Source organism: Triturus cristatus, chromosome 12 (assembly GCF_964204655.1).
Source record: "Triturus cristatus chromosome 12, aTriCri1.1, whole genome shotgun sequence".
Classification (NCBI taxonomy): Eukaryota; Metazoa; Chordata; class Amphibia; order Caudata; family Salamandridae; genus Triturus; species Triturus cristatus.
The window spans coordinates 32,340,027-32,362,364 of NC_140595.1; the positions used below are offsets into that span (position 1 = coordinate 32,340,027).

General features: G+C 47.3%; 1 protein-coding gene across 11 annotated transcripts in view; it reads right to left on the reverse strand.

Moving 5' to 3' along the window:
* Positions 1–22,338, reverse strand: part of LOC146772311 (unconventional myosin-IXb-like) — a 103,684-nt gene that overhangs the window by 49,215 nt on the left and 32,131 nt on the right. For 6 of the 11 annotated variants that reach the window (XM_085636674.1, XM_085636671.1, XM_085636676.1 and 3 more), the window contains exons 6-7: positions 21,238–21,371; positions 13,106–13,296 (exon numbers count right to left, since the gene is read on the reverse strand). In XM_085636674.1, coding sequence (XP_085492800.1) covers positions 13,106–13,296; positions 21,238–21,371 — 325 coding nt within the window. Of the gene's footprint in view, positions 1–13,105; positions 13,300–21,237; positions 21,372–22,338 lie in introns of all 11 variants that reach the window. The other 5 variants (XM_085636669.1, XM_085636672.1, XM_085636668.1 and 2 more) reach the window with 1 other exon arrangement.

Here is a 22,338-nt window from a genome sequence, read left to right on the forward strand (position 1 = left end):
GGTTTACTACATATGTACCAATAAAAGTTGTCATTGGTGTACTTTGCCTTGCCTAACCGGCTTCTTCACTTTATATTTGGCTATGTGGAGAAATTTTACGCACCTTCTTCACTTCAAGACCTTATTGCACTTGGATCGTCTGAAATCCGGCTCCCCCAGTGACGCGTTACCCCCCCACATCCTTAACCAGGTATTTGATTTGGTCGCTCCTGTTATTCTTGAGCAAGTTAATAACTCTGTTTCCTCTGGGATTGTCCCCTCCTTTTGGAAACAGGCCAGGGTTAGAGTCCTTCTGAAGAAGCCCACCTTGGATCCCGGAGTTCTTGCAAATTATCAACCTATTTCGTTACTACCTGGGATTGCCAAAATATGCGAAAGGTACGTTAATTTCGTTCTTTCTGCTTTTCTGGAAGAAAACCAATGCCCCAGCAGGGTACTGAAACTGCCCTGCTAGCAGTTGTTGAGGAGTCCAGAAAAAGTTTAGATGCCGGAGGCTTCGCTGCGATCATTTTACTTTATCTCAGCGCGGCCTTCGACACGGTCAATCACCAACTGCTGCTAGCAAGACTTCGAGAGAGTGGGGTGACTGGTATGTTACTCAAATGGCTTGAGTCCTTCCTTTCAGATCGCTCCTTTTTAGTATTTGAGAACAGTGCTGCCTCTAATTGGATGCCATTGCAGTGTGGGGTGCTGCAGGGCTCCTCTCTCGGCCCCACACTTTTTAATGTCTACATGCCTCCATTAGCTGAGATTGTCCAGCCGTTTGAGGTTAAGATCATCATGTACGCGGACGATACTCAGCTTATTGTGTCCCTCAACCTTCTAGATAATAATAAGTCCATCTTGGCTAACTGCCTGGAAAAAGTTTTGGCATGGATGGACTCCTCTTTCCTAAAGCTGAATGCAGCTAAAACAGAATTGATGTTTTACGGAAAAATTACCAGTTTGGAGATCAGCACTTTGTGGCCTAAATGTATGGGAGATATGCCTGCCCCCAAAGACCAAGTGAAAAGCCTTGGAGTCTGGCTGGACCATAACCTGAGTTTTAAGACGCAGGCGTCCAAAGTAGAAGGATTTTGGCCCTCCTGCCTTTTAATGCTAGGAAATTGTTGGTGCAAGCACTGATTTTATTGAGGCTTGATTATGCCAATGTGCTTTATTTGGGCTCCCCCCTGCTCGACGATACAAAAACTTCAAACGGTCCAAAACTGTGCGGCACGACTTCTTATGCAGGTTCATAACAGAGAATCTGCTGAACCGCACATTAAGGCACTGCACTGGCTGCCAGTTGATAAGAGTTCATTTCCCCATATGTCCCAAGAAGACCTCTTCGTTCTGAGTTTAAACATCTTGCCATTGTTCTCAAATTCAATCGAGCCCGGAGCGGGGGCCGTCTCTTTTCTGGCATTGCTGCAAAAAAATTGAATCAGTTGCCTGATGTTATTCGTCTTGAGGTCAATCATCTTCTATTCCGCAAGCATCTTAAAACCCTCCTGTTTTCTTGATCTCCTTTACACTTGCAGTTTGGGTTGTGTCTTTTAGCGCTGGGAGGCCTTTGGTAGCTATGCGCTTTATAAGTGCTCTATTCATTCATTATTGCTTGATGTTCATATGCACTCAGCCTGAGTTTCCATATTTATTATATTATGCGCTGCTTTCAATTGTTAATATTGAAACACTTCTCTTTTTTTAATTGTAGTACTAGTTTATTATCTCACCTTAAACTCTACAACCATTTCTATACATTTTTGGTTCATTTTCCCCAGTTTATATTGTTATGCCTTTGTTGTCTTGACTAGTATATGGAATGTGTTAAAGGGCCGATATAGATGTTTTTTGTTATAAGGGGGGAGGTGTGTTGTGTATGGCAGGAGTGGAATGATGGGGTGATAGAATGTGTAATTTTTGATGGTTGCCTGGTGCTAGAGGATTCCAGTTTAGGCAGTTGTTGTCAGTGGGTGGTTGAGACAGCAGGAGGGAGCGTTGGTGTGCTGTAGTTACGGAAGAATAGACTAGATTCGAACCAAGCTCGCACGTGTGGACTCTCCATCTCTTTTTAGGGTCGGGTAGGATGATGGTGGGGGAGAGAACAAAAAAGGTGCATTTCATACTTAAGCTTATTTAGGAATTTTTGCCTACAGCGACTGCAAAATCCGCTGAGTAGAATTACACCACATTAGGACTAAAACAAGGATTTTACACGGAATATGGCCTTATTGTGGTTTGGTGTAAATAAATCAGTGCTCGGTGGGCTTTGAAGAGTTACTCAAGTGTGTAACCTGGCCATTAATTCACAAACAGTTCATGAATCCAAGTCCATGGACCTAAATGTTGCGAAATAACAGAATCCTATCGGATGAAGGTTAATTTTCTGCCTTACTCCACTGGAAGTTCATTGAACTCAAGGAGGCTCCCCCACTGATTCACTGGCTGAGAGAGGAACATTTCTGTTTCCTTGCCATTATACAACACAGGGCTTCACAACAAGAAAAGAAATTAAAACAGGTATAAGAGAATAGAGGAGCATTCTTTGGCACCCAGGACATTATGCCGTTGATGGCGGATGAGGAGACAAAAAAGGACACGCAAGGCCCCAAAACAAAAACAAATGCAGAGTTTTTCAAGGCTCCATGGATCCTTGGTACAGTTTAAAGACCCCCTTGGTGGATATCTCCTTGCCCAAAAAAACACACGCACATTAGACCCTGCGGCTGTGAATGGCCAGAAGGCTGTGCACTGTATACGGCAGAGCGTTGGGCTAAGGTTCAGGTCAGGTCTTGCAGACGAATCCCATTGCTTACTGCAAAATCTGTCCTCAGTGAGTTGGGTGGCTGCAGGACAGCTGGGTGCGTAGCCTTGGGCACATTTACACTGACCAGATAATTTATAAGAATCGGTGTTGGGACATAAACCCTGGAAAGTTCCCCTCTTACAGGCATGGGAACGTTCCTTGTACTTCTGCACATGTGCAAAATGAGCGCACCCATCCACAGTGTATTGCACCATTATTCATTTCAAAACTAGAGACTTCCATACAATGGCAAACAATGTAACATAAAATTTAGAATTTCCTGGATGTCACATCGTGTGTGCATGCACGCTAGTACTGTATTCCCTTTGTTGGCATGGACATCCGCTGCGAACATAAGCATACATTTAACACAATGCATTCCAGGTCACTGTTATGAATGTGTGTGCTTGTTTCAATTGCGGAGGCACAATGGCCTTCGTAGAATGGAACTGTACAAAGGGACATTGATGGATCGAGCTCCACTCCTGGTCTGCTTGATTGACATTTACTGAAAGGTTTCCCCAGCTGCCGGATGTGCTGCTTCAAGCTGCAGATCACCTGTGAATCGCCGAGGAGGATAGGATTGAAAAAAAGACTGCTTTGTGGAATTAAAACAAATCAAAAAACAACTTTATGGGAGAGGGTGAAGGGGGATGGTGCCGGGATGAGAATTTGCCATTCTTTTTGAACGGAGATCATTCGAAAACTAAATTCCAAAAGCTAGAAAATATAATCGTACGGGGCAAGAAGGAATGCAGAGTGGGGGGAAGACGCGAGTGGTGCGCACGTGCGCACACACACGCAACGGCAAAAGTGAAAGCAGGCTGCCGAGTGGTGTGCGATGTGTGCGCACCATGACGAGAGAGGAAAGCCAGATGGCACCTCTGCTCGTTATTGTGCGCGTAACCGCATGATCTATGCCAGCCAAAAAGCTGTGGTAGCACTTTTAAAAGCCCACAAACTAAATGTCTCGCCAGAGCAGCGCAGGCGATTTTTTACGGATATTTGTAGATTTCAAAACTCTACACTAGAAACTTTTTGGAAGAAAATTGTCAATGTTATCCTATAGAGGAAAAACAGGTTATTCGTTCACAGGTAAGTTATCGACTGTGGGAGTTAAGGTTCTGGGGTTATACTCAGGGGTCGCACAGGGTCAGTGATGCACTCTTGTTACACCCTCAGTGGCACTAGGGCGGCCGGGTGCAGAGTGCTGAGGCCCAGTGTTATCCAATGGAGGATAGGGGACCTCCGGTTGGTGGCTGCCGGCAAGCAGGCTACTGGGTTGTGGGAGCAAAGCTCCTGGACTTTAGCTTAGGGCAAATGGTGAAACAAAGTAGCACCAAAGGTGCACCCGCAGCAGCACTAGGGGGGCCGGGTGCAAGGTGCTGTTGCGACGTCGGGCATCCTGTTTTCAATGGTGAATCTCCGGTTTGCAAAAGCACTGCAGGCAGGGAGACGAAGGACTTCTGGGTGCAACCACCACTTTGAGAGGTAAGTTGAGGGTTGGTTAGGCACCATTGGTTTGGGCACACACGGCCGTGGGGCGTCGGGTGCAGGGGTGTCTTTTGGGGTCGGATCTTCTTACCAGCTCCGGATCTCGGGTCAGGATCGCCGGGGTGACCTCCTCGTGGTGTTTTCCACTCTAGCTCGGGCTGTGTTCAGCGGATGCAGAGTGGGCTGGATTCGCAGTCTCCGGCTGCGGCCAGAGGTTACAGTTGAATAAATCCGGTGTTCACGGGAGAAGCAGTCTTTGGAAGTGAAGGCAGGCATGTCCTCCGGGTTTTTTGAGGTTGCTGGCTGCAGGATACACCGGGATTTCGCAGGAGCATGTTCGAGGGAAGACAGGCCTGTAGGGCTGTGGCCAAGTCAGGGGGCGTCTTCCTCTTGTTAGCTGGCTGCACGGCTGTTCGGTCCTTCTTCTTTTCTTGTGGTTGCTGGATTTGAGGAAGCATGGTTCAGCGTGTCCCCTAAATACAGGTAGGTAAAGGGCAGGGACCAATGGGTCCCCTCCCTGGGGTGGGTACACCCCCTATAGTGCCACCCTCCAGTGGGAGGAGGGCAGGAGCTTGTCCCTGGTTGGTTGAGTCCCCCCAACCTCAAGATGGCGGGGACTCAGAGTTCTGCTTCACCTAGCCTCCCCCACCAGAGGGGTGGAGTTGGCAGAGGTGGGCACACCTCTTTCCCTCACTTGTTTTTCCCGCCAGTTGTCCCGCCCAAAGTAGGGGGTAGAACCAGTTGGGACCAGTTGCCACAAAGAAGGCATGCCACTGAAGCTTCCCCTTCGTGAACCCTGCCCATCCTGGGGGAGGAGACTTGGCACCTCATCCCAGGATGTGCATTGTTTCAGGCTGAGAGCAGCAGGCTCTCGACCCAGGGGTACAGAAACATGTCTGTTGGTGGCAGCCTAAGCAGCCACTCAGTCGGGACACTAGAAGTTGGTTGAGTTTCAGGGGGCATCTCTAAGATGCCCTCTGTCGTGCATTTTACATTAAATCCCACACTGGCATCAGTGTGGGTTTAATGTGCGGGGAAGTTTGATACTAAACTTGCCAGTTTTCAGTGTAGCCATTATGGTGCTGTGGAGTTTGTAATGACAAACTCCCAGCACCATATACTCTTAATGGCAGCACTGCATTTACAATGCCCAGGAATGGACTTGAGCACTGTAGGGGTGCAGGGCTCATGCACCTGTTCCCCTTACCACTGGCATATTGCACCCAGCTAGATGGGTGACTGATCAATGCCAGGGCAGTGGTTTGTTGGCATGGCACACAGGGATGTGTGACATGTCGACTCTTCACTTTGTTCTGCAACAAGACACGCAGCCTGCAAAGGCAGCGTGTGAGTGAAAAGGTGCAGGGTCTCTAAAAGTGGCACAATAAGTGCTGCAGCCCTTAGGGGCCTTCTCTGGTCACAGAGCCCTGGGTAGCTGTGGTACGATTTACCAGGGGCCTACCTGTGGCCAGGGATGCCAATTGGGTTTGGGCTTCAATGCAATTTTAGGGAAGGAACATAGGCCCTGTGTACCTGATTAGAAGGAGCCCAGGGCACACTCAGTCAAAGAACATCACCAATTCAGTAAAAAGTGGGGGCAACCATGCAGAAAGAGGGCACTTTCTACTTGTCCCATATAGAGGATGAACAAAGGAGGGCTACGATGGATCCTTGGGGTACCCCAAGTCTAACTGGGGATGCATTGAATAATGCACCACCCATTTTGATTCATTATGGTCAATTATGTAGAAAAGAGGTGAACCAATTTAGCATGTTTCCGACATTCCTATTCTGTTTTCTAGTAACTTCAAAAGGGTGTCTGGTTGACTGTGCCGAATGCGGAGGAAAAGATATGGAGGATCAACAGGCACAAATCGTTTAGGTCCAGGACATTGAGAGCACCATGATTGTGTAGGATGGCAGTAGTATTGCTGTAAACTGACATGGAGCCCAACTGAAACTTGTCGAGCAGGTTAAACTGTTCAATGCGTCATCATAAGACTGTTGTGAACACATTTTTCCAGCAACTTCGTGAGGAGAGGTGTAGGAAGGTGGATATCTGACTATGGTTACCCCCAACTTTTTGCCTAGTGTCTAGCTGGTTTTTCGACTTAGTTGGCCTGAGATCCTGCCATTCAGGATCTCAGCCTATCTGCTCTCTCTTTAAAATGGACTCCATGTACCCTAGGTACATACACAATTGGTAAGGATCACCTTATTGGACCCTGCACAGTGTACCCTAGGTACCCAGGGCATAGGTGTACCCTAGGCCTCCCAGGGGCTGCAGCATGTATTATGCCACCCCTGGCCTGGCCTTCCAATTTGACACAACTGGCTGATCACTCAGCTGGGGTAAGTTGGTGTATCCACCTTTTACTTAGGTGTAGTATACCTATACCCAACCTTAAATGGGACACATGTTAACCTATAAGTCACTCCTATGGCAGGCCTTAACAATCCTGAAGGCAGAGTGCTTGGTTTCATGTGACATGGTGCTCTGGCATGAGCTGAGCCTGTCTGCAGTGGTCGGAACAACTTCCTTCTACTGTTTCCAGATCTCGTCATACCATATACTCTTAAGTGCATTATGAACCTCGCGGTTAAATGCTATCTTTGGTTTGGCTTTATCAAAACATGTCGAGTAAGGTGTCATACGAATTGGAATACTAACCCCTCGCCAATTCTGGCGACGGGGTTAGCATTCCACCCTTCTAGAGGGACACGACTTGTTCAGAACCTGAAACCCGGGTAAAATCAGACATAGCCTCAGCTCCACAAAATGGACGCTGCCACCACAGACACAAGTCTGCCCTCCTGCTGCTGGGAGTCCTTCCAGCTTGGGAGACGTGGACAAAGGGTTTCCTGCCAGAGGAGGTGCGAGCACCACCCCAGACAGGATTTTGTGTATTGGTCCGGTAGGGCTTGAATAGAAACAGACATGCCTGAGGCTCACAAGGAGCCTCGGTGCATATGCCAGTTCAAACCGGTCCTGGGGCGAGCTGGACAAAGGATTGGGGGTGTAACCACCGCCCTTCCTGGTGCCACCCTTAGGGAGGGACCTAGCAGGTAGTCCGGCCCCTAGAATCCGCTTAAAGGTAGGAGCTGTGTCCTAAGACTTCAGACATCCTGGAATCAACTTAAAACTAAGAAGAAGACGGGAACTTCGACGTTCTGCTGCACAGAAGACTGAAGGAAATCTCCCCTATGGTCAGGGAGTGACCATCTTGCTAACGCAAGCACCATCCAGCAAATCGACGTCTGCTTTGCCGCCGCCTCCCGCCGGAGCCAGAGCCCAGAGACAGACAACTGGACCTCCAGACCTCTCACAGCCCGATCCACAGTCCCTGCAAAGAAGGAACCTGTGGAGGCACCGAGACACGTGGAGCCAGCCATCTTGGAAGACACTCGACAAGCTGCAAGCGCAACGACAGAGGCTCCCTCCGAGTTGTGCTTTGGGTCCTGAGAAGCCCAACATCCGAGCAGCATCTGCACCAAAGGTGAGCCCTCCAGCATCTCCACGATCTGCGTGGGGCCCCTCTGCACTTTGCGACTCGACTCGATGCGCCTACCCGGTCCCTGGCCCGTTGGCTAGTGGCCATCTTGGCGACCATCTTGAAAAACTATGACGCTGGTATGGTTGCTCCAGACTGGCCCCCGCTTCCCTCCAAAGGAGCAGCCCCTCTGACCTTGCTGGTCAGAGCTAACAGCTTTCTTCGATTCCTGCGACTCCTGCTTTTGCCAAGGCTTGTTTGCTTCTTTTGAGTCGCCGACACCGCCGACAGCGAGAGCCTGCGTGGGACAGCTCGTGAACCGACTCCTGGACGTCGTCGACCTTCAGGGACCACGTGGCTGCAGAGACAAGCTACACTTCTTCACCTGTTTGCACCCGACATTGCCTGGTACCTACCTGGTGCCACACTGGTCACTGGCTAGTGACTGTGAACACGGTCCCCTCTACTTACAGGTCTTCTATCCTTCCGATCCACCCTTGGATCCACCGCATCTCTTCTGGACCGACCGCCTGCAGCATCTTTGTCATCAGGCTCCATTGAACAGATAGACGAAACCCGACGCACTTCGAGACCTATGCACCCGCTTCCTGTGGGTGAGGTAAAGCTGGCACTCCGGTGCACAAGTGTAGAGTAACATCTCTAATGTCTAGGTTTAAAGTCTTGAGTTCGTAGTCCAACCAGAAGACCCTTCTAGCAGTAACTTTTGAACTTTTACGCACCCATTGAAAACCTATGGGCGCCCGCGTGTAACTTTCCTCACTGCACACGCGACCCGTGGACCTCCTGGTCACTAACTGAAGTTAGCTCCTTGTAGTCCCAGCGATTTTAGAGGCCCTAGGCCTTCTCCCTTTCCTGATCGTGGTACTTATACCACTATTTTAGTATATGGTTCGAGCGGCCACCAGGGCCTATCCATATAAAGTGCAACTTCTGTATATTGTGATACTTTCTTGTTTAACGATTTGTGCTCCTGTGCTCATAAAGAGTCTAGGGGATACTTTGAGTAATAAATACATATATATTTTGAATATATATATCTGTGTGGTGTCCTTTCATTGGTATAAAGGGGGGTCACATATGGTAAAACAGCTTGCTTAACATGCCTAAACGAGTTTAGCCTACAAGACTGCTTAGCCTACGCTACTACTAGGGCAGCTGGTCCGAAAAGGTTGACTTACAACCACACCATAAGGGTTGCTTGGCATGGTACAAGGTGGTCACTTTAAGTAGTGAACATCATATAACAGGCCAACGTCTCACAAGAGGGATGCCTGATACTATGAGAAAGTTATTTAGGTTTCTCTGGACTGTGACAGCTTTTCAGTAAAGGTGTTACTGGTCTGTAGGAAGCTGGCTCTTTAAGTAGTGTACCAAAATGAGGTGCACTGTGTAGAGAGTCAAGGTATTCCTTACTTGTGTACAGGGGCTTGCTTTAACAATCCCAAGGTGCTCTATTTATGGTAGTGTGGTCGAGCACCCCCAGAATTATCAGAGGGGAGTGTTAGGCATTTGTTGCAGAGAATCAATAAATGAGACACTCTCTCAAAGAAATATAACACCAGTTTATAGATATGACACAGATTTCTACATTAATTTAGACTACAAGATCTTCTAAATCAGGCAAGTACTTTTCGAGTTGATGATTTTCAGAAACATAGATAATACGGCGGTCATAGTTGAGACATGAGCCTCGAATGTAGTAATGTTATGCTATGGGAGAAACATCCACTGCATAGGGTCACTTGCAAATGACTTACAAGACAAGGTAAGTAGGGGCCACAGTCCAAGACAGCGCCAAGGGTTCAGGTTTACTTGCCCTGGGGTGTCTGAGTGCAGAGGTGCTTTCAGGGGTGGTAGTCTCAAGCCCTACGCGTTGCAGTCAATAGGGAACAGTACCTGCAAAGAAAGGCTGAAAGGGGGAATGGGGGTACCAGTCTGGCAGAACCCAAAGGGGGGCTTGGCTCTTGAAGGTCTTAAGACCACAGAGACACAGTCTATTTCAATCGACTTGGGCGCATAGGTGTTTTGTCCGGCGGGTCGGTGAGTTTGAAGCTCTGTTTGCGGTGCACCAGCAGAAAAGGAAGAAGAAAGACAGCAAGACAACTTTTGGTGTGGAGCTGCTGTCTGTTGGAGTCCCTTGACGTGCAGGTCAGTTTTGGCAGCGGTGGTGTTCGGATTGAACACAAACAAGCCTTGGTGCTTGCAACAGGCTCCAGTACCCAGAGTGTTAGCGCGGGGAGCCTACGGTGTGGATCAGCATCTTGAAGACTGGATGGGTTGATGGGGCTGGCCTCCTGGACACCCCATGACCTCCTCCTTGGCTGCTGCTGCGTCTGTGGACCTGGTGATCTGGTGATCTGCCTTTCAGTAAACCAGAGTACGCGATCGGTGCCTGCAGGCAAATGGCTCCTCCACTTCAAGGAAAATGCTGCCTGGTTGGTAAAGTGCTGGCAGCTCTCCAAGGCTTTTAGAGGATTCATAGCTGCAGGACGAGTCTGGTCTTTGCAATTGTCAAGACAGGAGCAGGCAGGCAGGGTTTGGTGCTAAGTTCACAGCTAGTCCGTAGTTCTTGCGTTATTCTTTGTCCTTCCTCTTCTTCAGTCAGGCAATTCTACATTCCTGGTGTCAGGGGGCCAACTAAATACTGAATTTAGGGGCATTAAGGGGAGTGAAGAGTAGTAGCCAATGGGCTACTTACCCTTGAGGTCACAACACCCACTATATGGCCACTTCTTATGGAGAGTGGGCATAACCCTGTTCCAGAGTTCCCAATTCCACCAAAAACAAGATGGTGGAACCCTTCTTTCATGGAGCATGTCAGGCAGCCCACGTTAGGGATGTGACTAGCCTGGTGGTGAAACACGCCTACTTGCATAGCTGATTTCCCACCTGTCCTGGTGCCAAATGGGCCTCAGGGCAGGTGGTGGTATCTTCCATGTCTGGAAGGAAGCCGGGGTCGCATACCAGAGGCGGCAATGGCTTTGAAGCCCCTGGCCTTGATATGCAAAATCACTAGCCATCCTGCTGGAGGAGGTGTGACCACTTTCCTCCTGAGCAGGCATTGCTTCTGGCCTCAGAGAGCGTATACTATCACCTGCAGGAGGTCAGAAACTGGTCTGTGGTGGCAGGCTGGTCAATGCTAGTCAGCCAGTGGTAGGTTTTTTGAGAGCCACCTCTAAGGTGCCCTATGGGTGCACGTCATAAGCAATCTTGTACTCACAACAGGACAGATTTATTAAGACAAAGTGTTTGATATCAAACATCATAGGTTTCAATTAAGCAATCATGTAGCTGGGGAACTCGTATCCAGTGCCCAGTACATATGCAGATCTGCCCTCACATAATATAATGCACCCTGCCTTAGGGCTACAAGGCAGGGTGATTTACATATATTGCATGCAGTGACTTTGGCATGGCACACAGGGAGTGTGTGCCATGTCGTGTTTTTATTCATGGTTTGCACCATGACAAGCAGTCTGCAATGCAATTCAATTTGTATGAGGGTCCCTTAGGGTGGCATGAGAATGCTGCAGCCCTTAGGGGCCATCTGTAGTACCCAAGCCCTAGGGGCAGCACTTACTAGGGACTTACAGGGTTGCTAAAGTGTGTGCCGACTGTGTTACAATTAGACATTTTTACCTTGTTTTTAGGGAAAGAGTACTGGCACTGGGGCCTGGCTAGCAGGGACCCAGTGCACATCAGTCGAAAAACATCAGAACCAGTGGCAAACAGTGGGGGTGACCAGGGCAAAAAGGGGAACATTCCTACAGTCTGGTCTTGAGGCAGTCAGGGACTGTGCCTTGTGTTAGAGATGAGTTTACTAGCTTTCCCCAGAGGTAGGAGAAAAAGAGGACTGAGATCTGTCAAGACAATTTTGAGGGAACGCAGTTGTTGAAATGCAAGGTTGGCTTCATTGGCATTATGAGCTTAAGGATTTTAGCTTTGCTGAAGGTTCTGAATTCGCTCCACGTCCCCCCCATTTTTACAATTAAAGGGATTTCTAGATGCTTGCGCATCTCACTGGTAGCGAGTTTGTGTTGAGGCTGGTGTATGGTTAATCTCTGACCCGAGGCTGTTCACTGCCTATTGCGATTGAGTTTTTAATTTTAATTTCTCCTCGAGGAAGGATGAAAAAGCTTTACAGTTCCCTGCAGGCATTACTGCTTTAGGTGAAGTTGTCAGACCCAGTTTGTAGTGTAACAATTTAGAACCGTTTACCGGTCTGGTTTTTGGCGTTCTCCAACTGGGATCTGAAGAATGCAGCTTTTCATTCCATATGAGCTTTTTGTAGGTGTTTCTTTGTTCTCTTAGCTTTGAAGAGTATTTGTGTTTCCAGAGCTCCTCTACGAGTCCGAGTCATTCCTTTCTTTGTTTAGGTTCTCGTTGTACCATAGCTGGACTGACTTATTTTTTTGCATTTTGAGGAGTAGCGGGGCTTCAACCTCTATTATGTTAGTCATTGTAATGCTCCGTTAGTTCTAGTACATCTCATATTTATTCTGGGGATGTAAGGTTTCTCTGATAAAGAGAGGAAAGATTATTCCAGTATATGTTTCTGGTACCTTCGGTCCAATGCCTAGGTTTGACCCTCTGGCCACATGATTTCTGTATGCAAGCTGCGATTTAGAATGTGAAGAAGGGATGGTCTGATCAGTTACATGGGTTAATCGAGTCGATGCTCAGAGTTCCTGCCTTGGATATGATTAGGTGGAGGGTCGTTCCTTTGGCGTGTGTCGTTTCTGTACAGGCGTGCACAAGGTTTTTGATCTTTGAGAAAGTTTGTTAGAGTGGTAACTTGCAAGTCATCTACATCATTCCACTGAAGGTTGAAATACCCAAAAAAGATCACGTTCAGATCATGCTCTGTGCCTGTTCCCATTATTTTCTATATGTACAGCTGGTTGTCTCCTGGAGGGTGGCAGAAGAGATGAAATTTAGCAAGAGAACTGGCTGTCATGAAGATTTCAACACCCATGTGTTGACTGGAGGATATTTTCTCCAATGGAAATAGCTTACCTGCAGGGAGATAATCTAAAATGGTGGTCATATAGTTGGCCATTGAGGGCTTGCGGCCAACATCACAGCAAGTCATCAGACTTCCACCTATGGTGGACATTCAAATTTCAGGAAATAAGATACAAATGTGAACTCAGCCACTACAATGATGCACAGCATGCGAGTCTAGAGGTGGTTTGCTGTATACACATTTTTGAATAAAAATCTACTCATTTTGAAATCTGGGAAAAATTGTTTGAATGCACGGAGAGAAACGGCAATATACATTATCCTCTCATCCCACTTCCATTACCTTATTGAAAAGAAACTCATCCAGGTGCTTGAGTTCGTTGGAGTTAGTGATCTCTCCATGGAGCGAGGCATTCCACTTTTCAGAAACTGTGGTGGCTTCGCTGATCTTGATAGAGGGATTGCGTTTGACTTTAGCATTAACATCTTTCCTCCCTTGATCTACGGCTTGGACGCGGTTTTGATGTCCAGACCCTGCTTTAGGTGGAGAGGAAAAGGAGCAGAGAACATACAAAATGAAAGTTACTTCATCCCATAGCATCAGGCTGTGTTGTGCGCAAATTTAGGATTTTAATGATGCTCGTCTAAGTAATTATGCAATTAGGACAACTTGCCTTTGGCAATGTGAATGATGACTGCACCTACAGAGAGAAAATCCAGTGTGGAACTAGTGCTAGTTAAAATGCATAGAGCAAAAGTGGCACTGCCCAATGTGATAAGAAAAAAAGCACCATATCATTCTACAACAACCACCTCTCCATCATCTAACATGTTCGGCAGCCCCCCCACCTCAAAACAAACCCATAAATACCCACTGCAAAAGTGCCTAGAATCCGGAGCACAGTGAACAAAGCACAACAACTCTGACCTATTACTACATGCCTCGTCCATAAATGCACCTTACAGCGTTACAGCATAAGATTCTGCTCCACCTCGGTTGAGAACAAAAGATAAATCCATCGGCATGAAACACCTACTATTCTATTGCCACCTGTCACCAAATGGGAGGTAAGCGGATACTGCAATAACAGGCATCACTCAAGAGACTTACTTTCCTCCTCTCTCCTACACAGCATCAACAGTATAGACCGTCCACCCCAATGGTGGAAGAGCTGTTCATTCTCAGCTACATACATGTAGTTTCCTTCTAAATCACACCCTTCTACCAAGGCAGAGTAGAAGGTCATAAAAGCAATCAAGCACAATGCGGTGTAATTCTACTGGACGAACCCCCAAGATCAGCTCACCCAACCCACATAAAGACTTCACCGAATCACTGGCGCCTGGGTACTGCAAACCCAGCCATTCACTAATGAAGCACTGCAGAAGGTAGTGAATACAAATGCAACTAGGACAGCAGCATAAAAAGACTCTGATTTAGTGATCATGCAGGGTTCCCCCTTTAAAATATCCCTCACCGTGGGTACGAAATTTGCAACGAGAAGAAACGGTATTAGCCCTTTAATAGAAGCACGTGCAGAGTGGTGGCAGCAGATAAACTGGTAGGCCGACCACAGCCCTGACAGGTGTGCCATGAACTCCCAGCTTCCCTAGAACCTATCTCCATAACAGCCTGAAACATCTAGAGAAGGAGAACACTCGTGTTTGTAATAGTTCTAAGCACTGCCAGGTTATAACCCACCTGAATTTATGACGAAAACACTAATACATGTAGCAGAAATACCCTGCCTGCACAGGAAACACCTTCATAACTGACAAAGCACAGGTGTAGGTGGCATGTAAAAAGAGCCTACAGAGAAACCAACTCGGTTAAAGAAGAAGCAACTACTGATGTGCCGCAATCACGAGACCTACCGAGGTTATCCAGTATTGGGGTATCTTTCATAGATTCACATGCCTGAATCATTCCCCGTCGCCGAGGCGGGAGTCCCCGGTAAATAAAGTAGTGCCAAAATGCTAGTAGTAGTAGTAGGCCCAAAGAAAAGGCCCAAAGCCTGTATCTTAGCAGCCTATCTACCTCATTATGCAAAAAGAACCAAGAATTTGGTAACAACCAATCAGACACCAGCACCCTTCTAGAACCCTCTCAGCAGAGCCAGTTCTCCTCAGATTTTCACCGCACGTCGTGTGGAAGGGAGTCTCCCTTAGTGCCTCTCAGTTTTCTTTCAACTTGCTTCAGCATGTCAGACAAGAAGGCTTTATTTAAGTCCTGCAGGACCTGCACCAAGAAGAGAGTCCATGTTGATGATCAACATGTAGACTGCATCTACTGCCTCTACCCTAAACATGAGGCAAAAGATTGCAAAATTTGCCGCACCTTCCCTACAAAAACTCTCAGGGATAGGGAGGCGAGAGTGCTTTTGTGGCTTAAATCCTCTTCGGCTGAGGAGGATGACAAAGCCTCTACTTCTAGCAAGAGAGCTAGATCGCAGGACAGCTCTTCCAGCGATGGGAAGAAGCGTCAGAAATCGCATCATTCTACTTCTGATGCGCACTCTCCTCAGGAATCTACAGTCAAGCAAACTGAGTAAAAGCCTTTCAAAATCTTTGGCTTACTCTCAATCTTCAGTTTCTGTCACCTCGTCTGCTTCTTCATTGACGCAAACATTCACGACGACGGCGCTTACCTCACCTATTATGTCTACGAAGATTACTATCCTCTCAAAGAAGCCCACCGTCGAGGGGTCGTCGACGAAGTCCTCGTCGACGAAGTCCGCAGTACCGCCGTCGACGATTCCGCCATTAAAAAGCCTGTCGACGTCGAGCTCGTCGACGAAAATTCCATCGTCGACGAAGATCCCGTCGACGAAGAGCTCGTCGACGTCGAGCCCGTCGACGAAGAGCTCGTCGACGAAGAGCTCGTCGACGAAGATTCCATCGACGAAGACCCCGTCGACGTCGAGCCCGTCGACGACGGCTCCGTCGACGACGAGCCAGTCGACGACGATAGCACCATCTACGATACCGTCGACGATCCCGTCGACGATCCCGTCTACCACAACCCCGTCGACGACGACCTCGTCGACGATGATCTCTACTCCAGTTTCCACCAGGACTTTTCAACTAAAGTCTTTTCAAAGGCAGGACATTTCACCGCTTACTCCCTCGCATCTCCTGGAAACTTATGTGCAGTGTGACGATGATGATTATGTGGACGACGAGGACGAAGGGCCCTTTGGGGTTGCTCGCCATCCTTCGGAACTGCACATCAAATGTCAGGAGGACGATGAGGATGAGGATTATCAAGGGCATTACTATCAGGAAGACATAATCGTTCCGCATCATAGACCCTGCTACTCACAACCTCGTAGGAATGAGATGTCACATCTGCCTCCTACTTTGATACAAGACCTACAGGCTATGCTTGCAGATTATAAGCAGCGTTTTCCACCGCAACCAAACGTTCCACAGGTTCCACAGACTGCGCCGCAGCCGGACCCATTGCCTCTGCCTGAGGGTCCAGCCCCAATGCCTCAACTGCCTGATCCTCCACAGGACCCACATCAGGATACAACCTCGGAGGAGGAATACGAAGAGGGCGAGTTGCCAGACCCAGCAGACCCTTGGGATTCATATATAATCCCTATGCCTTCGCCACCTACCCCTCTACCATCTGATTCGCCTCCAGAAGATATAGGGGGGTTCCATAACCTTATGCAGCGAGCTGCGACCAGGTTCAGCTTGCCGGTTACCATTGAGCAGTCTGACTGTTTTCTGCATGATTTTAAGGAGGAGTCAAGGAAGGTTACGAGAGCTATCCCTATCATTGACTATATTTGGAAAGAAGGGGTTAAAATCATGAAAAACCCGGCATCAGTACCAGCGGTGCTTCCACGGATTGACAAAAAATACCGTGCTCCAGCCGACAGTCCCTCTTGTCTCACTGGTCAACCGCGTCCAGACTCGGTTATATCTCAGGCTGCCCAACAAAAGTCTAAGAATCCGGCAGCACCGGTCACTACACCACCGGATAGGGAAGGACGCCGACTGGATCTAATTGGGAAAAAAATTTCAACTATGGCAGCTGCTTCCATCAGGGCAGCCAACTCCCTAGCGATAATTGGGCGTTATGACCGCCAGATGTGGTCAGAAATGGCAAGCTTTATCGACCTCATCCCAGAGGATAACAGGCAAGATGCTCGAAAGGTTTTGTTGGAGGGTGAGCGTGCAGCCTCAGAGAATATCGACTGCGCACTGGATATTGCGAATACTAACTTTCGCCAGTTGGCTGGGGCTGCGGTTCTTAGGCGCCAGGGTTGGCTGAAAGCTACCACGTTCAGACCAGAGGTCCAGACAAAAATATTGGACATGGCCTATGATGGCGAATCATTGTTTGGAAAACACATAGATGATGCGCTCCAAGCAATTAAAACGGATACTGATACTGCAAGATCGTTGGGCTCCTTGCAATACAAAAGAGGTACCTTCAGAGGAGCAAGGGGCCGTGGATTTTCTTCCAGAGGAAGTTATCATACCCAACAAAATAGGTACCAGCCTCAGTATCGGCAATCATATCAGTCTTCCTACAGACAGACCAATACATCTGGTTTCTCTCGTCAAGGCGGACGAAAAAGATCGCAGAATCAGGGAAGAGACACCTCACGGAAGCAATGATTTCTGCAGGGCGCCTTTCACTCCTTTTCCCCTCCCTGTGGGTGCAAAAATTTCAACTTTTGCGACCAGGTGGCAAGAAATTACGTCGGACCAGTGGGTTCTGGACCTGGTTCACAACGGTCATACCTTAGAGTTTGTCACCAAACCACCCAACAAACCACCCAAGGGACCCCCTCCCCCTCGTCTTCACTTACTATTCAAAGAAGCTTTAACAATGCTCCTCAAGAACGCAATCGAGAAGGTTCCTGCGCTTCAAAAGGGGACAGGTTTCTATTCCCGCTTTTTTCTCATCAAGAAGAAATCAGGGGAGTGGCGCCCAATCTTAGACCTTCGCAATCTGAACAGATTCCTCAAGAAGCAGGGATTTCGCATGGTCACTCTGGCAGAAATTCTAGGTTGCCTCAACGAGGGAGATTTTCTAGCTTCCTTAGATATGGAAGACGCTTACTTTCACATCCCAATACATCCGAAGCATCGCAAGTATCTTCGCTTCACAGTGGCTGGCGCCCATTACCAGTTCAAGGTGCTCCCGTTTGGGTTAAAATCTGCCCCAAGGATCTTTACGAAGTGCCTAGCTCCAGTGGCAGCAGTGTTGCGCTCCCAAGGAATCCAAGTCTTTCCGTATTTAGACGACTGGCTAATAAAGGGTCCTTCGGAAAGATCAGTCAAGACTGCCGTGACAACATCTCTTCGTCTGTTCCATTCTCTGGGGCTTACGATCAACAGGAGCAAATCTCAATTACAACCAAGGCAGATCCTTCCCTTTTTGGGCGCGCTGTTAGATACCGTCCGCTGCAAGGCATTCTTGTCTCACGAACGGCAGGTTCGTCTTCAAAACTTAGCAATCCGAATTTCCAAAAGAAAGTCAGTTTCTGTCCGGATGTTCGCGTCGCTGCTAGGGATGTGCTCCTCTGCAATACACCTCGTTCCTCTGGCGCGGCTCCGCATGCGACCCTTGCAGGAGGAGTTACACCTTCAGTGGCAGCAGGTGAAGGGCTCCTTCGACGACATCATCAGAGTCACTTCAGGCATGAAGAGCGCTCTACGTTGGTGGTCCCATGTTCCCAACTTATCAGAAGGACTTACTTTCATTCAGAAAATTCCAGACTTTGTCCTCACTACCGATGCTTCCATGGAAGGATGGGGAGGTCATCTCCAAGATTTACAGATACAGGGGAAGTGGTCCCCAGAGTACAAAAACAAACACATCAACAGTCTGGAATTGCGAGCAATTTTTCTGTCTCTGCAAGCTTTCCTTCCAAGGATTGCAGGTTCTTCGGTTCTGATTCGAACCGACAATACCACCAGTATGTTCTACGTGAACAAACAAGGAGGAACAAGATCAGCAACTTTGTCCACGGAAGCTCAGGAGTTGTGGGAATGGGTCACACTCCACAACATAACCCTCAGAGCAGAACATGTCAGAGGTCTCTGCAATACATTAGCGGACACGCTCAGCAGATCCCAATCAGATTGCCACGAATGGGAGCTAGAGCAAGCTCAGGTGCTCAGAATATTCAGAGCTTGGGGAACACCACCGCTGGATTTGTTCGCCACGAAGGAGAACAAGAAATGCCGCTTCTATGCCAGCAGATACCCTCAACAGGGCTCAAGGGGGAATGCCCTGTCCATGCGATGGTCAGGGATTTGTGCTTACGCTTTTCCCCCCGATACCCCTGATACCGAGGGTCATACGCAAGATGAAGTTGGAGGGCTGTCGTCTCATCTTGATTGCACCCAGATGGCCACGCCAATACTGGTTTCAGGAGCTCCTATTGCTATCACAGGACCAGCCGATCAGTCTTAGCCCGACGCCCACAATGCTGTCAAGGAACAAGGGTCAGGTTCTCCACCCGGACCCTCAGTCCCTACATTTACACGCATGGCTCCTGACTTCTTAGAGTTTAAGGACCTGGATATCCCTCAGGACTGTAGGGATATATTAACAAAATCACGAGCTCAGAGCACGATAAAAACTTACCGTCTAAAATGGAAACGGTTTTGCTGCTGGTGTGAAGCAAACCAGGTGCACCCGGTGGATGACCCTGCAGAAAAGATCCTTCCTTACTTGTTACACCTGGCAAGATCTGGGCTTTCTTTCCCTTCAGTCAAGGTCCACTTAGCTGCACTTTCAAGATTCAGAAGGGGTGCTCATGGCCCTTCTCTTTGTTCATCCTCTTTAATTAAACAGTTTATGAAAGGACTATTCCGAGAGTTTCCTCCGGTCAGACTTCCGCCACCGGAATGGGAACTCAACACAGTCTTATTGCAGCTAATGAAGCATCCATTCGAGCCCATCCACAAGGCTGACCTAAAATTCCTTACATGGAAGGTTGCTTTACTTCTGGCTTTAACATCAGCTCGAAGAGTGAGTGAAATTCAGGCGTTTACTGTAAAGGAACCTTTTCTACGCTTCACTCAAGACTACGTGCACCTCCGAACTAATCCAACGTTTATACCCAAGGTGCCTTCACAGTTTCATCTTAATGAACCAGTGACGTTAAAGACTTTCTTTCCTAATCCATCCACCCCAGTGGAACGAGCCTTACATTCTCTCGATATCAAGAGATGTCTTAAATTCTATCTTCTGAAAACAAAGAACCTCAGAAAGTCTGATCAATTATTCGTGGCTTATGGCCAAACTACTCTGGGAAAGGCGGTTACAAAATCCACCATTGCCAGATGGATAGCATCTACAATACTTTTCTGCCATGACAAGGCTCACAGGCCTCTGTTGAGGAAACCCAAGGCCCATTCCACGAGGACAGTAGCAGCGTCTACAGCATTGTTTGCTGGTGTGACTCTGGAAAATATCTGCCGTGCTGCAACATGGAAAAATGTCCACACTTTTACCAGACATTACTGCCTCCAATCTACACATCGTGATGATGCAGCAGTTGGGCAAGCTGTACTACGACATCTGTTTCTTTAAGATACCTTCAGGTACACTTTTTTCATATTTTAATATGTAAGATGTTGATATCTTTAATATAACAATGCAATGTGTTACAATGAGGATTTGCTTTCATGTTAACATGCTTTTCTCTTTATAGATGGCATATTTTGAATTTTAAGATCTTTTCTTATACCTCTTGTTAACAAGCTGTGGATGCAATTAGGGAGTATCAGCACTAGTCTCCCGCCATCCGCAAACGACTGTATACTTGGTATACTGCTCGCTATTCTGATTCAGGCATGTGAATCTATGAAAGATACCCCAATACTGGATAAGAAAACAAGTTACTTACCTGTAACTACAGTTATCCAGTATTGGTATCTTTCATAGATTCACATGCACCCACCCTCCTCCCCGTAGAGTCAGTTCTATATATTTTGGGACGTTCACTTCCCACTTGTGCTACGAAAATCTGAGGAGAACTGGCTCTGCTGAGAGGGTTCTAGAAGGGTGCTGGTGTCTGATTGGTTGTTACCAAATTCTTGGTTCTTTTTGCATAATGAGGTAGATAGGCTGCTAAGATACAGGCTTTGGGCCTTTTCTTTGGGCATACTACTACTACTAGCATTTTGGCACTACTTTTTTATTTACCGGGGACTCCCGCCTCGGCGACGGGGAATGATTCAGGCATGTGAATCTATGAAAGATACCAATACTGGATAACTGTAGTTACAGGTAAGTAACTTGTTTTCATACACCTTCTTTAAAGACTAAAACTGACAAGTGCAGCACAAACACCCAACATCCAGAGGACTAACGTTTGTAACAGACCAAGGCACCTTAAAAGTGTGCCATTAACACTCAGTCTGCACAAGGACCCTCCATCGTAACAGACCGAAGCACCAACAGGAGCAACAAGAACATTCAGCCTGCAAAAGACCTACCTTCGTTCTTCTTATTCCCCCTGGTATCAGATGCAGCATGAGGAAAGCTAACTACCTCCCTGCCTTCCGGAGTCTGGATATCGTCTTTCGAGGCTTTCTTTTCGGGCTTCTTTCCACGAAATCTGAAAAAAGATCTGGAAAGACACAAAGAAGAAAAGGTATAAAATTGAATACTCATAACCACTCTAATTCTATATGAGGTCACAAGATACTCACAGCAATGCAAGCTGCAGCATTCAGACCTGCCATCCTACATGCATGAACACACCTTTGCTACATGCTTGTTACATGATTTAATTCATGTATGCCACCCTATTCATCTACCCATTCCACAGAGCCCTTCACAATGGAATTCACCCCTATAGTCTTAATGAACTAATTAACTTATTCTGAAATGTTCAAGTGAAGGAATAGGGGACCCCTGATTATACTATGAGGGGCAGGGCAAGGGAATAACCAAAGTAAGACTAAGATAAACCCACTGTCCTAATAAGTTCAAGAATCACTATATCATCATTCAATATTATCACACTCCACTTCAAATAAACAAAAACTTATGAAACCCTATACGTATAAACAAACTCATTTATAAAGGCACAATCTCATTATTACATACATAGTGTTCTGGGACCGCAGAGACGAAGGAATTGATTTTCAAAGGAAGATATTGATGATAACGAAGCTCTGCCTTGAAAAAGCCCACAGCCAATGGGCCACTAGGGCGAAACACGTGTCGGCTTTTCTCTTCACAATCTCTATCTGCACTCCATTTATGGATATATAAATAAAACCAAGCACGTGATAAATATCAGAAAAATTATTTGACGTTTATTGTTTACCAACGTTGATCAATTAAGAGGGCACAACCCTATCTTTCCTCATACTCAATTCTACAATGGCTCTTGGGTGTAGCCATTTACGAGGAATGTGCCATAACTAAATTGGGCCCTGACAATTGTAGCACCAAAAGTCCAGAACTTTCCACCCAAACAGCAACTTATAACAACCTCATTATTACATCCCAAAAAAGTTAAATTTTTTGGTAACAATTATTCTTATTTAGTACAAAACAAAACGCATACTAGAATGTAGTCACTGTCT